Raw genomic sequence first — 15,255 nt, forward strand, 5'->3', positions numbered from 1 at the left:
CTGCGCCGGCGCACCCGAGTAGCCAGCCTCCTCCTTCTCCGCCTCGTCAGCAAGGGCGGAAGAGACCCGCCGCCGCTCCGGCGCGTCGTAGTCCTTCTCCTCCGTCTCGTAAGCAAGGAAAGAAGACAGCCGCAGCCGCTCCGTCTGCTCTGCCGGCGTCTAGCAGTACAGCCAGAGGCGGGAGGCAATACAGATTCGGTCCTTCTTTGAAGACTCCAGAGAAGTTACCATACGAGAGGACCCCGGAGGAGAACGCCAAGATCGTGCGAGCCGAAGTGAGGAACTTCTTTGAAGGGGTGAAAGCAAAGAAACATCCACCTCTGGAGGAGAAGGTAGATCCGGTGAAAGCGAAGCGCACTCTGGCTGCCCTGAAAAAACCAGCAAAGTCTCCGCCGAAAGGCAACTATGACCGCATTATTGCCAAGTCATTTGTCGAAGCGGAGCGGTCGGGAAGTACTGTCAGTGATCAAAGGTTAAAAGAACGACGAGCTAGGAAAAAAATTCCCCAGCTAGCGAACCAATCATGCCCCCCGCTCAAGGTGCCTACTAATGATCGGAGGATGGTGCCCGGTTATAGCAATCTTGGAGATTACTTGTCTGACAATGTACATTATGAGTTCTTGGAGGTGGAGGAACACAAATACGAGTACGGGGAGCCTCTCGTCAAAGATGAAAGATCTCTAACAACAATGATGCGAAGATTCCAGGATTGGTACATGAAAACCTGCAGAGAGTCTGGGGGGAGGAATACTTTGACGCTGAGAGTTAGAGAGGAGCATGAGCTCGTTAGAATTGAACTGTTGAATGTTCTATTTGAGGAGTTCTTCCAGTTTTTCAATCAAAAGGCCCTCGGTAAAGCAACGGTCACTTGCTACTGTCTGTAAGTAGTACTACTTCCGTCATTAAGTCTCTCTATATATGTCAGCTCTTTCATTGCATGTATTTATAATTATCCTCACTATATTATGTAGATTGAAGATCGCCGAATTGAAAAAAAGACAAATTGGTGATATTGGGTTCATTAACACAAATCTCATAGATGCAAACGAGGTTAAATATCGTGCTGAAGATACCGAGGCCAACTTGCTACGATTGTTGGTAATAAATGAAAACAAAGATATAATACTCTTTTCTTACAACTTCAAGTGAGTGTTACTGTCTTGTGCATATTCGGTTTCCCTTATTAGTCCAGGTTATAGTAATGTAATTGATGAGTTATGCATGCGTGCGCAGGTTCCATTATATTCTCCTAGAGATTAAGCTTGAGCAGGGACTAGTAACCGTCTTAGACTCGAGACGAAAAGATCCCCAGGAGTATGCGGACATGACTCAAATGCTCGAGAAGTAAGTTAAATCGATCATTATCCACCATATCAGCAATTTTGTTTATTTTCTGATATATCAAGTAATTGTTTTCTTTGTCTGGCAGGGTTTGGAGAAAATTCATCAAAAAAGCTCCGGAACTGCCGAAGAAGCTGCAATTTAGACACCCGAGAGTAAGTACTATAGTAACATGTTTCACGCATCTCCTAGTGATTCAAGCACTAGTTTCATCAATACCATTTATAGCATGCTTGCTTATAAGTTTGATTGGCCTCTATTTCTTGTAAAGTGGTTGTGGTATGAACCCGGGAATAATTACTGTGGATACTACGTTTGCGAGTCCATCCGCCACACGACCTGTGAACGAGGGTACTCTGACGAACAATATGAAGTGCGTAAGCAATAATATTCACAATTTTATTTTATTACCATCATTTGTGTTGAGTTTTATTTATTCACATATATATATGTAGTGACCCCCTTGTTCAAATTAGATGTTTCGGATGCGGGATGAACTCCTAGCACCAGTTCGTACGCGAGCAATTCAAGAGGAATTGGCGGCATTCTTCCTTGACCACGTGATCGCTGAAGACGGAGAATACTATATGGACCCTGTGTTCATATATAATTAGGAGATTATATTGTAAGAGATAATTATTGTATATATATAGCCAGTAGTGTCGGATAGATATACGAGAACTTGTTGTTCGACCAATCTCTCGGAGAAGGAGAGGTGGTCGATATCACTTCTCTCTGTATGCATATGTTCATGACGATCTTCTGTTTCCTTTATTTGCTTACTAGCTAGCGTGTCTAGTCCTCTCTATATACATGTATATATAGCATCGTCCAAGCACGGACATAAGAGAGGACACTTCTCTCTATTAATTAGCTAGCTAACACAATATATGAAACACCTAAATTAAACCCCCAAAACCCCAACCCCTCCCCCCCTCCTTTCAAAAAAATAAATAAAAATCCCAGCCCCTGAAATGCTGACGCGTGGATGCCTATTGGTCTCGGTTGGTGCCACCAATCGGGACCAAAGGTCCTCCGGCCTGGACTCGGCGCACCGGCCACGTGGAAGCCCATCTGTCCCGGTTCGTGTAAGAACCGGGACTAAAGGGTTAGGGCATTAGTAACGACCCTTTAGTCCCGGTTCACAAACCGGGACAAAAGGCCCTTATCAACCGGGACGAATGAGGGTTTTTCTACTAGTGTATGTTTGCTTGTGAAATAATGCAAAATTTGTGTTATTTGTTGAAAAAGGGCAATCAGCCGGCCACACCAGTATATATGGGTCGGTGTGTTGGGCACACTGCTGACCCAAATCTCAAGCGGGACGGACACCGAGCGGACGACCGACCTAAATGGACAAAAAATAGACAAAAGCATCATCCATTTAGGTTGATGCGTTGAAGTTGCTCTGACTAGTTCAACTTCTCCAAAGAGAGTCTAACGCCCATAAGAGCATGACAGCCGCCACAGCGACACACCGAAGGCCGAATCCCTTGTGTGCTAGGCCGCCCCATGACCCTCCGTGCTCTGACGAAGGACCTCATCACGAGAGGAGCCTGCCCTGCCGCTGGCATGCGCGGGTCTGATCCGACACATCGGCAGGACGGAGATAGGAAAGGAAGGTGATGGGGCGGCGGCATGTAGTTGTCGTCCCTTCTTCTTTTTAGTATTATTGTCTTTGCACTCTAATAGTTGACACGAAATGTTGAGAACAACTCTTTGTGAGTTTAGAGATTGTTTCATGTTGATTTTGGTGAGAAGCTATGAGTACGACCACTAATTATGATGGTTCGATGTGTATACATGACCACATGTACAAATAGTGAAATGTGATTGTATGCAAATTAGGTTCGAGACAAACTTGAATCAGCCATTACAGTGACATTTGCTCTTCGACTCTTGGCATTCTCTATAGTTTCTAAGCTCCCAGAAGTTAGAGAAAATTCGTAGGGTCACGTACGTGCAGAGGGCACGCACCTGCGGAAATGCCTCCAGCCGTTGATCTGCGCCGTGATCCGAACCGATGTTCCCATTGAAGTTGGTTGAAAAATTGATGGATATTCTTTATTTTTCAAGAACATGCAAGAGCGCTGCATGTCTTTTCCATTAAGATAGAAAAGAGAGGAGCCGAGTCACAGGATCATTACATGGCAATTCCGCCTAGGCTAACCCTATGAATACGAGACGGTATACGCATTTATTCTGTACACACATACTTCCGTCTGGAGTTGTTATACGTCTTTGTACCTGTCTGTATGCCACATCCCCCATTCTATTACATAGCTTGGTCGATGACTTCACTTCACTATTCACCTTCTTCTTCCTTGCTTCCTCCTTTTCTTCTGGTACCGTTTCATCCTGTGAGAACTTTTTTCCTCCTCTGGACTCGGGAGAAATGATTTGTAGCACGCAGGTCCGAAGGACTTGTCAGTTTTGTACTGTCTTACTGCTTCGCAAGTTCATGCCATCGTTCTTGACATGAACTCATCAGTTTGTACTGCCCTGCTGCTTCGCAAGTCCATGCCATCGTTCTTCCCATGAACTTGACACCGCATTGCTGCAGTTGTTCCATTGGTCACTATTTTCTCTTCTACTGTTTTTATATTCCCGCTATCAACAAAATATTGAAATTCACTTACATCAGACCATATTTGTAAATATACATTGAGAATTGTCTATCAAGTACAGTAGTAATATTAATTATAGTGCAAGGCAAGCACAAAGAAATTTTGAGTATGGGTCACTTCTATTTTGTATCATTAGTGCATTATTAGGTCCTCTTTGTTAAGTCGCAAAAAAAAAGGTCCTCTTTGTTCATATATGATGACAAATATATATGCCTACTAACTAGGGTGAACAAAAGAAAAATATCTGAGGTTACACATGTGTTGGGTGTCCGCGCTTACCAGTGACAAACAAAGTTAAGAAGCAGCTAAATTTTACCGTGCATGCTTAAAGAGATGTATGTACATAAGGGATGGCTAGTTTAGAAGAAAAAATATTTATAATATAGCTGATCTAGTATCGTGCAACAACATATTACACCTCGGCCCCAACTTCTCTTATTGCCTCCATGAGGCTTGGCACCACGTTGGTGAGTGCAAGCCTTAACCCTGCCGAGCACGGCCGCTCACTATTCTCCTCGGTGGGGCTGGCATCACTAGTGAGCGTTCCGACGATGCATCCTTGAAGGTATGCCTCGCATGCCCTAAGCACGAATCTTCCCCGGTGACGGAAGTGGTCCTTGATGAACTCCTCGAATCCCTGCGGTTGGCGACGTAACAGGTGGAGCATGGCCCATAGGGTGAGCAAATATGCCTTCTCGTTGTAAGGCAGCGTATTGCGGCGGCCCTCTGGCGTGCCAACCAGGTCTTCGTAGCCAGCCTCATTGTAGTATGGCTGGTTATTGAGGACCAGGCCTTGGATGGACACGAGGACTTGAAGGAGGGTTGACGTCGCCGGGGACCAGACCTCGGTGCCATCACCACCAAAAGTGTTGAGCAGGCTAAGGCACACAGTGCCGGAGGCATATAGGTTGGGGTTGAGGCGGAGACCAAATGAATGGTAGTAAACTTGCGGTGGTGCGGCCGGGTAGGACAGCGGCAGTTGCAAGTCGAAAAAGAATAGCCCGTCCTGATACGGGGTCCCACTTGGCCCGACAATCACCGCCCTGAGCAAGTCCATGCGATCTTCAAATGCACGCACATAGATGGTGTATGCATATGTACGTGAAAAGTTTATTGGTACTAGTACAGTTCCATGCACGCATACATGTAGCCATAAATAATTACTCCTTCCGTTTGAAATTAGATGATGCTCAAACAGATGTATCTAGATGTATATATCTATTTGAGCGTCAATTAATTTTGGCCGGAGAAAACGCTAGTTAGGTTTGGATGGTAATGTACCTGGTAAGTCATTCATTAGTATTTTCCATTCCTTCTGCACGGTCTTAACCCACCTCTTTTCATTGCCGCCGTCCTACAGGTCATTCCAAATGGTTAACTACATATATGAATCTGCCCGCAAAAAAAGAAACTACATATACGAATCTGTAAAAAATCTTTGCACTGGTTTAGCTATGCACCTCTATATCATACTCCCTCCGTCCCAATATAAATGTCTTGAATTTAGTATAAATTTGTACTAGATCTAGTACAAAGTTGAGACACTTATTTTAAAACGGAAGGAGTATATAGAAACACGCTTCGAAAATACTCTTTGTTTTGTAGTGAGTAGTGTACCTGCGAGTTAATGGCTTCAAGGTAATGGTGATCTGATGGGCTCTGCACTATATCAAACCGTGACAAGCGAAACGGATCGCCACCATCACCAGTGGCATCTGTGGCCTTCTCGCCCTCATCCGGAGAGTCGTGACTACCGGCAGTTGCATCCATGCTTGTCACCGCAGTACTGGAGACAGGTATAGACACTTCGACGTTTTCACCCGCCATAGGTGACTCTGATATTGATGGCAGCGACCACTTTGCTAAATACCTCTTGCCTTGAGCCAACGTTTCGGCTGCCAATCGGGTGACTAATCGGACGACAGCACTCAAGCCCCACGACCAAGTGGTAGCACGCCCGAATTCATTTGAAAGATCATCAGGGCCTTCCATGTTGCCATGTTCTCCTTGGTTAGGATGGTAGTTGTCCTAAAATCAAATTTATGAGCAACATCGATTAGTTAAGACATAATAAGTGCAAATTTAAGGAGAGCGCACTATAAATATGTTTGATAGTTACAGTATTGACAGCATCCAGTTCTCCGTGTGCATCATCGGCGCCGTTGTCCTCCAACCAGTCGCCCATTTCAGCGTGCAGTTCTGTATAGCTCTCATTATTGACGACTATGATCTCATCTGGCAACACCTGAAAACCAACAAAATATACATCAAAGCAGTTATGTCTTGCCAGTAGTGGTCCGTACTGAAATATATGGCTGCATGCATATACAGAGGCCAGGGTTATCCTCCGTTTCAAAAAAAACTAGTGATCCGTACTAAAATATTTGCATGGCCGTCTACATACCGTTGACATGCTACCGTCACCCCATATAACTTGGACTTGACCGTCTGGAAGGCCAACAACGCGCCCAACCCATGAAAGATCAGACGCCACGGCTATGTTTTTGTGACCTCGAGTCAGTGGTTGTTGCACTAGAGTTGCACATTTATTGTCAGTTAGTCCTGGAGACAGAAGGCGGACGACGACATCACCGTAGAAAGCACGGTGGTTATAGTCTCTGCCCAGATCATATGCACTCACAGTATCATCGCACTCGACCTCTCTGGCCTCCTCGACGCACGCCGCCGCCTTGAACCAAGACACATGCACTGTCTGGTCCTTGCAATTCAGGCTTCTAACGACACCCAAGCGTTGGGCAGTGTCATCATTGGTAGTGGTAGCACTGTGGTTATCGACAACGTACTGGCCAGGGAAGAACTCGTGCTCGTTCATGATCTCAAAGGGCACGACGGACGTCGATGGCGCGCCATGCTGCACCGTGCCGTCCTGCCACAGCACGTCGACGGTTGTGCGCGTGTCGGAAACGCTCATGGGCAGCTCCAACTCCGTCTTCTTCCAAGCTTCTCGCCGCGTCCGCCTGTGCCGCACGAACAAAAATTTCCTCAGCTGATTCCGCTTCTTACTTCGGATTATTGTATGAGTGGATGATGGCGCATGGCAATCATCAGCCGCCGGCCACAACTCGTCCAGTTCTTCGTCCGAACTGTAGCCATCATCGGGTGAACATGCGTGGTTTTCGGCTTGGCTAGAAATTGGTGGTTCCCGGAGGAAGCAGCGGTCGGCCACGCCCCACGCGCAATCGGACGCCGGGCAGAAGAGCGTCAGGTTCCGAGGACTCTGGTAGGCCGGAGGAGCGGACTCCTGGACGAGTTGCCGGTCGGTGCCGCAGAGCGCCGACGCGAGCCAGTAGACAAGAACGCCGGCCATCTCCACTCTGCATATGGTGCCCAGCTGACGGCTGGGTTTCCAGTGGCCGTAAAGCCACCGGGAGGCCTTGAAGACGGCATACGGGTCGCCGGTGACGCGCTGTCCCGGGTAGAACCGGGTGTTGGTCTGAGGGCGGTAACGGGCCTGCTTCTCCGCCGACTGTAGCTTCTTCGACTCCGCGTCGGTGATCCTGCAGACGGCGCCGTCGTCGAACAACACGTCGACGTCGAGGGACACCTCAACGACCCGGCCGAGCCACAGCCCGGACACCACGTAGTCGCCAAGGCTGAGCCCCCTGACGCGCCGCAGGTCAGACGGCAACACGGCTCGGACGGCCGCCGCCGTTGGATCGCCGAGCTCGATCAAGTCGAGCACAGTGTTGGCGGCGGTGACTACGCCGATCTGGCCGCCGAGGTTTGACGCCGACCCGACGATCTGACCGGGGCCGAGGTAACTCCTGTCGAGGAGAGTGATGCCGCCGGCGTACCCGGTCGTGATGGCGCCGTCGACGGAGAAAATCATGAAGGTGCTGGCGGGGACGGAGCGGTTATCGGGGTTGTACGTACCGTTGGGCGGGACGACCAGACCGCGGTCCACGAACCCTCCGAACTCTGGCTCGATCCTCACAAGGTCCAGCCAGTAAACATTGGTGGAGACGGCTGCCTCCTCGGCGGCCAAGCCCATCTTCACGATCGACCTTTGGTTGATCTCCCGGCAACTCCTCCGGATCGGGTTTGGTTGATTTGATTGATGATCCAAAAGGTTTCCTATATCAGCCAGCAGTAGTATTTGTAGCCATGAGTCCCCGGCTAGGTAAGGTATATATAGGTGATGAAATCTGTTTATACTTCTTGGCCGGGTAGGATAAACACACAGGACTTCGTGCGCGCATACACGAGTCGGATTACAATTGGAGTGCAAATCTTTCCCTAATAATAATAATAATAATAATAATAATAATAATAATAATAACAATAATAATCTTTATCTATATCTACGAAAAATACTAACGCCCACACATGTGACATCTTGCATATCGTCCACATGTCTTTTTTTACCACTCATTTACCACATGTGTACAGATGACATCAGCAAAAATCTTTTTGATTTTCGGCTTAAAAATGCTTTATCTCCTAATTAAAAATCAAATTAAAAATTCGTTTTCATCATTAAATCCGTCTCGATGAGATCTTTAAAATTAGACTCCATGTTGATAAATTTCAACGAAAAAAATTTAGCCCAAAAGTTGTCATGATGTTTACACTGTAGTTGCCATGGTGCTTAAACTAAAGTTGCCATGTGGCAATTTCAGTTTGTAGAGCATGACAATTTTAGTATTTTGATGATGGCAACTCCAGTATTTTGACCATGAAAATTATTTTTTGTATGAACCATAGTAATTTTAAGTCCATGTATCATGGCAATTTTAGTTTATGGTTCATGGCAAGTCTAGTTCTTAATTCCACGTTTTATAAATGTTCAAATTTACTTTAAATGTGGAAGAAAATAGCTGAAATATATCATGGCAATTTCAGTGTAAACACCATGGCAATTCATGTGCAACAGACATGGCAACTTTTAACCCAAAAACATTTAGTCAAAATATATTAATATGATATCTAGTTTTGAAGATCTCATCGTGCGGGATTTAATGGTGAAAACGAATCTTCAATCGGATTTTTTATTTAAGAGATAAAACCTTTTAAAAATTGAAATCCAAAAAGATTCCCACATGCATGCATGCGGTGACGGGGCGTAGTCTGTGTGTTATAGGGCGTGTGGGCGGGTTTCGCTCCCACCACATGTGTGGGCGTTAGCGTTGTCCATATCTATATCTATATCTATACCTATATACCTACTAATAAAGCAAGGTGATATTTTTGGTTTCGTTCTGCTTAGGTGAGCTATGTTATTACTCCCTCCTTTCCACAATATAGTGCGCCCGCGCTTCCTGAGATTTAAGTTTGACCGTAAATTTAACCAACAAGACCGATTGCGACGGGAGTAAAAATTATATCACTGAATTCGTATTGTCGAGATAATCTGATATTTAAGAGAAACAAACCATGGCCATCTCTCTACAGAAAAATAGAAGACACAGAGAGCTCTTAGAGAAAAGAAGCATGGAGAGGGAATTGAGATGGATGAAGAAAGGGAGGGTACAAGCAGAATCACAACCTGGCTAGCATGTTGAATGTTCAGAAGATCAACTTATAGCAGCAATCATGTCAAACAGAAGACATATTATTCTTTGGTTTCCGCAGTAGCTCTCATGTGTGATGTCTCACAAACTAGCAACTAATCCTAGAGTTGAATAGATTTATCTTTGTTCATCGCCACTTCGAGGCAGATAATGTTGTTTAATTCGATTAGTACATATAGCGGAGAACGGCATATCAATTAGGCCAAAAAGAATGTGATGTAACTTGAGGCAGTTGTCGTGGTTCTAAGACTGACAGTAGAATGGGGGGTAGGTATGAGAAGGCAAGATCCTAACTATGAAGTAGTTGTACACACAAGTTTACAAGTTCAGGCCCTTCTCGGAGGAAGTAATAGCCCTACGTCTCGATGCCCTGAGGCGGTCGACTGGATTATGTGTGTGTGTGTGTGTGTGTGTTTACAAAAGATGCAAACCCCAGACCTGGAGGAGGAGGGTGGCTTATATAGAGTGCGCTAGGACCCAGCTCCCCTCCGTTATGCGGGGTTTAATATACATAAAGGTGGAGCGTTACAGGTAACACCCGTATTAAAGTGTTATAAATGGTAGTTAAAGCTATGAGTAAACGCACGACCGTTGCTGTGTAGAGTGGCTTCAGATCTTCTATTCGTCGAGTGACTTCTGTGACGGTCGAGTGACATTGATTCTTCCGAGTGGAATGTCTGTGGTCGAGTGGATGATGGTACCCTTGGAATGCTGCTGGCTTTAAGGTGATGTCCTTGGGGAGGTAGTCTAGGTCAGGCCTATGACCCTACCTGTAACACCCACGATGCAGCTATATCTCCCACGTGTCTGAGCACGACTTAGAGGCATAACCGCATGGTAGGCATGTCGGAAGAGGGGTAATCTTTACACATTCCATGTACTGAAAGAAAGGGATAAAAAGTTGGCTTACAATCGCCACTTCACACAATACATAAATATAGCATTACAATATCCAGAATACAATCACAGTCCGACTACGAAACCAAAATAAAGACAACCCCAAATGCAAAAGATCCCCGGTTGCCCCGACTGGGCTCCACTACTGATCAACTGGAAAAACGAAACAACACAACGAATACGATCTTCATCGAGCTCCTCCTTGAGCTCGGTTGCATCACTTGCACGGTTATCATCGACACCTGCAACTGTTTGAAGTAATCTGTGAGTCACGGGGACTCAGCAATCTCACACCCGCGAGATCAAGACTATTTAAGCTTATGGGTAGGAAAAGATAGTGAGGTGGAGCTGCAGCAAGCACTAGCATATATGGTGGCTAACTTACGCAAATGAGAGCGAGAAGAGAAGCAAAGCACGGTCGTGAACTAGAAGTGATCAAGAAGTGATCCTGAAACTACTTACATTCAAGCATAACACAAGAACCGTGTACACTTCCCGGACTCCGCCGGAAAGAGACCATCATGGCTACACACGCGGTTGATGCATTTTAATTAAGTTAAGTGTCAAGTTCTCTACAACCAGACATTAACAAATTCCCATCTGCCCATAACCGCGGGCACGACTTTCGAAAGTTCAAAACCCTGTAGGGGTGTCCCAACTTAGCCCATCACAAGCTCTCACGGTCAACGAAGGATATTCCTTCTCCCAGGAAGACCTGATCAGACTCAGAATCCCGGTTACAAGACATTTCGACAATGGTAAAACAAGACCAGCAAAGCCGCCCGAATGTGCCGACAAATTCCGATAGGAGCTGCACATATCTCGTTCTCAGGGCACACCGGATGAGCCAGACGTCGGGTTGGCATAGACCTTGGTTGCCCAAGGGGCGCTGGACATCGCTCAGGTTGGACCAACACTTAGAGAAGCACTGGCCCGGGGGTTTAAAATAAAGATGACCCTTGAGTCTGCAGAACCCAAGGAAAAAAGGCTTAGGTGACAAATGGTGAAAACCAAGGTTGGGCCTTACTAGAGGTTTTATTCAAAGCGATCTGTCAAGGGGTTCCCATAACACCCAACCGCGTAAGGAACGCAAAATCAAGGAACATAACACCGGTATGACGGAAACTAGGGCGGCAAGAGTGGAACAAAACACCAGGCATAAGGCCGAGCCTTCCATCCTTTACCAAGTATATAGATGCATTAGTTAAATAAGATATATTGTTATATCCCAACAATAAACATGTTCCAACAAGGAACAAACTCCATCTTCACTTGCAACTAACAACGCTATAAGAGGGGCTGAGCAAGGCGGTAAACATAGCCAAACAACGGTTTGCTAGGAAAGGTGGGTTAGAGGCTTGACATGGCAATATGGGGGGAATGATATAGCAAGTGGTAGGTATCGCGGCATATCAATAGAGCGAGCAACTAGCAAGCAAAGATAGAAGTGATTTCAAGGGTATGGTCATCTTGCCTAAGGTCCCGCAAGGAATAAGAATGAATCCATGAAGAAGACAAACGGACGTAGTCGAACGAATCCTCACAACGCGACGTTATCGAAACTAACCCGAAGAAGCAACACCGGAAATAAGCAAACAACATAGTAAACAACCATCACATAATCATGGCATGATGCACAACCAAGTATGATGCATGCCCGGTTTAATGAAGCATGGTATGGCAAAGTGCAACAAAAAACACTACAAATTAAGTGGAGCTCAATATGCCACGGAGTTGCATATTGAAGAAAACACCACATGACTTATTTAGTTCTCTCTCGTTTAGGAACCCAACAATATTAAATGTTGTTAAACATGGCAAGAGACGAAGCATAAGTAAAATACACAGTTAGGCAAGTTTAAATGAGGCCGGAAATAACAAATAACAATTCTGGCAAATCCCCATATGCATTTAGCAATTTGGTGCAACAACAATTTAAACATTTTAAATGTTATTATCATGATGCGGATGAGATGTGCAAGTTTTATGCAATTTTTGTTAAAAGTTGACATGAGCATATTATGAAGCATTTGTTGCCATGGCGGAACAAAAGGGGTGCCACGGCAACGTATCCGAAAATGATGCCACGGCAACATATCGTGATCCGGTAGCTCACGGGGATACCGGTGCAAAAGGAAGTTGGTGTGAGTGTGACATGCAAGATGATGGGGTGCTCCCGGATACCGGGTTCCCACATGTCGACGGCAAGGCAACGAGGAACTCGCAAAGAACAACTCAGACACGGTGCAACCACGAGCATCTCATACATCACTCAACATTCGTTCACGGCCGTCGTCTCGGTGGTTATACCCTCAAAGCGTGCAATCGGGATGGAACGAACACGTTCGTCGAAGGAAGTAGTGGTACACGGGTCATAGTGGAAGTAGTGGTTCACACAACGGTGGTTGAACTTGACGCGTGCGTTACACGGGTCTTCGGCGATAGTAGTCGTACATGGTTCGGAGTGGTACTTGCATCTTCGGACTTGTCGGTCTCGATTCTAGCGACGGCAGCAGATCACGTTTTCGTAGAGGACTTGACGAAAGCACGTCGACGATAGAGGTACAGAAGTGCTTGGGGTACTTGTCGGTCTGGTCTTGACGGTCTCGTTTTTGCGACGGTAGTCGTACTAGTCGGCGGTAGTGGAACTTGACGGATACGAGCTCTTCGAGGGTCGTCGTGGTACTCGTTCACGTTGTAGTCATACATGTTCAAGAAGAAACTTATGCGGTGTCGTGGAACTTGGAAAAATGCTCGTCGACAGTAGTTGTTCTCGTATCCTCGTGGTACTTGGCGATATCTGTGCGTAGAGGTACTTGGCAATCTTGTGTAGACGAACTTGAGGTACTCCGGGGCAGAGGAATCAACGTTGCAACGGTGGTCTCGACGTAACCAGATCGAAGCAAAGCCAAGGGTTCTCACGCATCGCAGATCGAAGCAGCGGTCGTACTCGTCCTCCCGCAAGCAGAGACGAGGGCACCAGGAAGACCTACGAGGAGCAGCAACAGCAAGGGCGTCGGGGAGGTGATGGCCGTGGCAGGAGCGTGCACGAGGAGGACGCAGGCGAAGATGTGGTGGAGGTCACCGGTGCAGGCGAAGGCAGCGGCAGCAGGGCACGGCGGACGATGCTACCAGCGCAGGTGGAGGAGGAGCTACAGGGGAGCGGCCGAAGATGCGCGACGCGGCTCCTCTAGCCCATGGCAAGAGGCCATGGCGGGCAGACGGCGAAGGCTTGGCAGCAGGGATGAAATGGAGGGAGGCCGGGCACTTGAGGGCGCGGTGCGGCTTGGTCGCGGGACGAAGCTTGGCGGTGCGAGGTGGAGGAGAGGAGCGCCGGTCGTCGACAAGGGCGACGGTGAGGTCCAGCGGGTGAGGGAGCTGCTCAGCGGAGCGCGATTCCGGCAGGGTCGAGGGAGGAGTGGCCGGCGGCATCAGGGTGTCGCGAGGGAAAGAGGAGGAGGGGTCGGGTCGAGGCATGAGGAGCTCCTCTCCCTCGGCTCGATGCGCGCTGACCGAGTGGGAGTCGAGAGGAGGGTGAGGAGCGCTGGCGGCGCTGGAGGAATGACGAGGGGGATCGAGAGAGGCGAAGGGAATCGGGTGTAACGCCCTCGATGCGGCTATATCTCCCACGTGTTGAAGCACGACTTAGAGGCATAACCGCATTGAAAGCAATGTCTCAAGTGAGGTAATCTTCACATAACCCATGTAATACATAAGGGAAAGAGATACATAGTTGGCTTACAATCGCCACTTCACACAATTACATGAATAAAGCATTACATCAAACAGTCACCATCAAGGCCTGACTACGGAGCCAAAATAAAAGAAGACTACCCCAAATGCTACACAGATCCCTGATCGTCCCGACTGGGCTCCACTACTGATCAACTGGAAACGAAACAACACGAAGGACAAGATCTTCATCGAGCTCCTCCTTGAGCTTGGTTGTGTCATCTGCACGGTTCAACGGCACCTGCAAGCTGGTTTTGGAAGTATCTGTGAGTCACGGGGACTCAGCAATCTCACACCCTCGCGATCAAGACTATTTAATCTTATGGATAAAGGTAAAGGTATGAGGTGGAGCTGCAGCAAGCGACTAGCATATATGGTGGCTAAACATACGCAAATGAGAGCGAGAAGAGAAGGCAAGGCACGATCGATAAAACTATGATCAAGAAGTGATCCTAGAACAACCTACGTCAAGCATAACTCCAACACCGTATTCACTTCTCAGACTCCGCCGAGAAGAGACCATCACGGTTACACACGCGGTTGATGTATTTTAATTAAGATCAACTTCAGGTTTTCTACAACCGGACATTAACAAATTCCATCTACCCATAACCGCGGGCACGGCTTTCGAAAGTTCAAAACCCTGCAGGGGTGTCCCAACTTAGCCCATCACAAGCTCTCACGGTCAACGAAGGATATTCCTTCTAGCGGGAAGCCCCGATCAGGCTCGGAATCCCGGTTACAAGACATCCTCGACAATGGTAAAACAAGTCCAGCAAGACCGCCCGATGCGCCGACATCCTGATGGGAGCTGCACATATCTCGTTCTCAAGGCAACACCGGATGAACACTATGTACAGCTAAAACCAGCCCTCAAGTTTCCTCAAGGTGGCGCCGCAAGTGGCTCTATTTCGGACCAACACTGAGACAAGCACTGGCCCGGGGGGTTAAAATAAAGATGACCCTTGGGCGGGCCTAACCCAAGGGAAAAAAGGCTAGGTGGCGAATGGTGAGACCATGGTTGGGCCTTGCTGGAGGAGTTTTATTCAAGGCGAACTGTCAAGGGGTTCCCATTATAACCCAACCGCGTAAGGAACGCAAAATCCGGGAACATAACACCGATATGA

General features: G+C 47.3%; 1 protein-coding gene across 1 annotated transcript; it reads right to left on the reverse strand.

The window, feature by feature from the left end:
* Nucleotides 1-4,380: 4,380 nt before the first annotated feature.
* On the reverse strand, nucleotides 4,381-7,980 carry LOC119333353 (probable ubiquitin-conjugating enzyme E2 23). The gene is made up of 5 exons (XM_037606277.1): nucleotides 6,373-7,980; nucleotides 6,088-6,213; nucleotides 5,586-5,996; nucleotides 5,246-5,322; nucleotides 4,381-5,053 (listed from the first exon to the last, which is right to left on the reverse strand). The coding sequence occupies exons 1-5, from the start codon at nucleotides 7,978-7,980 to the stop codon at nucleotides 4,381-4,383; spliced, it is 2,895 nt and encodes a 964-aa protein (XP_037462174.1).
* Between the last annotated feature and the right edge of the window lie 7,275 nt (nucleotides 7,981-15,255).

Source organism: Triticum dicoccoides, chromosome 7A (genome assembly GCF_002162155.2).
Source record: "Triticum dicoccoides isolate Atlit2015 ecotype Zavitan chromosome 7A, WEW_v2.0, whole genome shotgun sequence".
Taxonomy (NCBI): Eukaryota; Viridiplantae; Streptophyta; class Magnoliopsida; order Poales; family Poaceae; genus Triticum; species Triticum dicoccoides.

What these genes read in the sequence shown, in the direction of transcription:
- LOC119333353 (XM_037606277.1), bottom strand. Translation starts at nt 7,980, where the DNA reads ATGGGCTTGGCCGCCGAGGAGGCAGCCGTCTCCACCAATGTTTACTGG. An exon ending in GTGACGGTAGCATGTCAACG is followed by an intron (nt 6,214 to 6,372) that starts GTATGTAGACGG and finishes GTTGGTTTTCAG; the next exon opens with GTGTTGCCAGATGAGATCAT. An exon ending in TTGAAGCCATTAACTCGCAG is followed by an intron (nt 5,323 to 5,585) that starts GTACACTACTCA and finishes AATGACCTGTAG; the next exon opens with GACGGCGGCAATGAAAAGAG.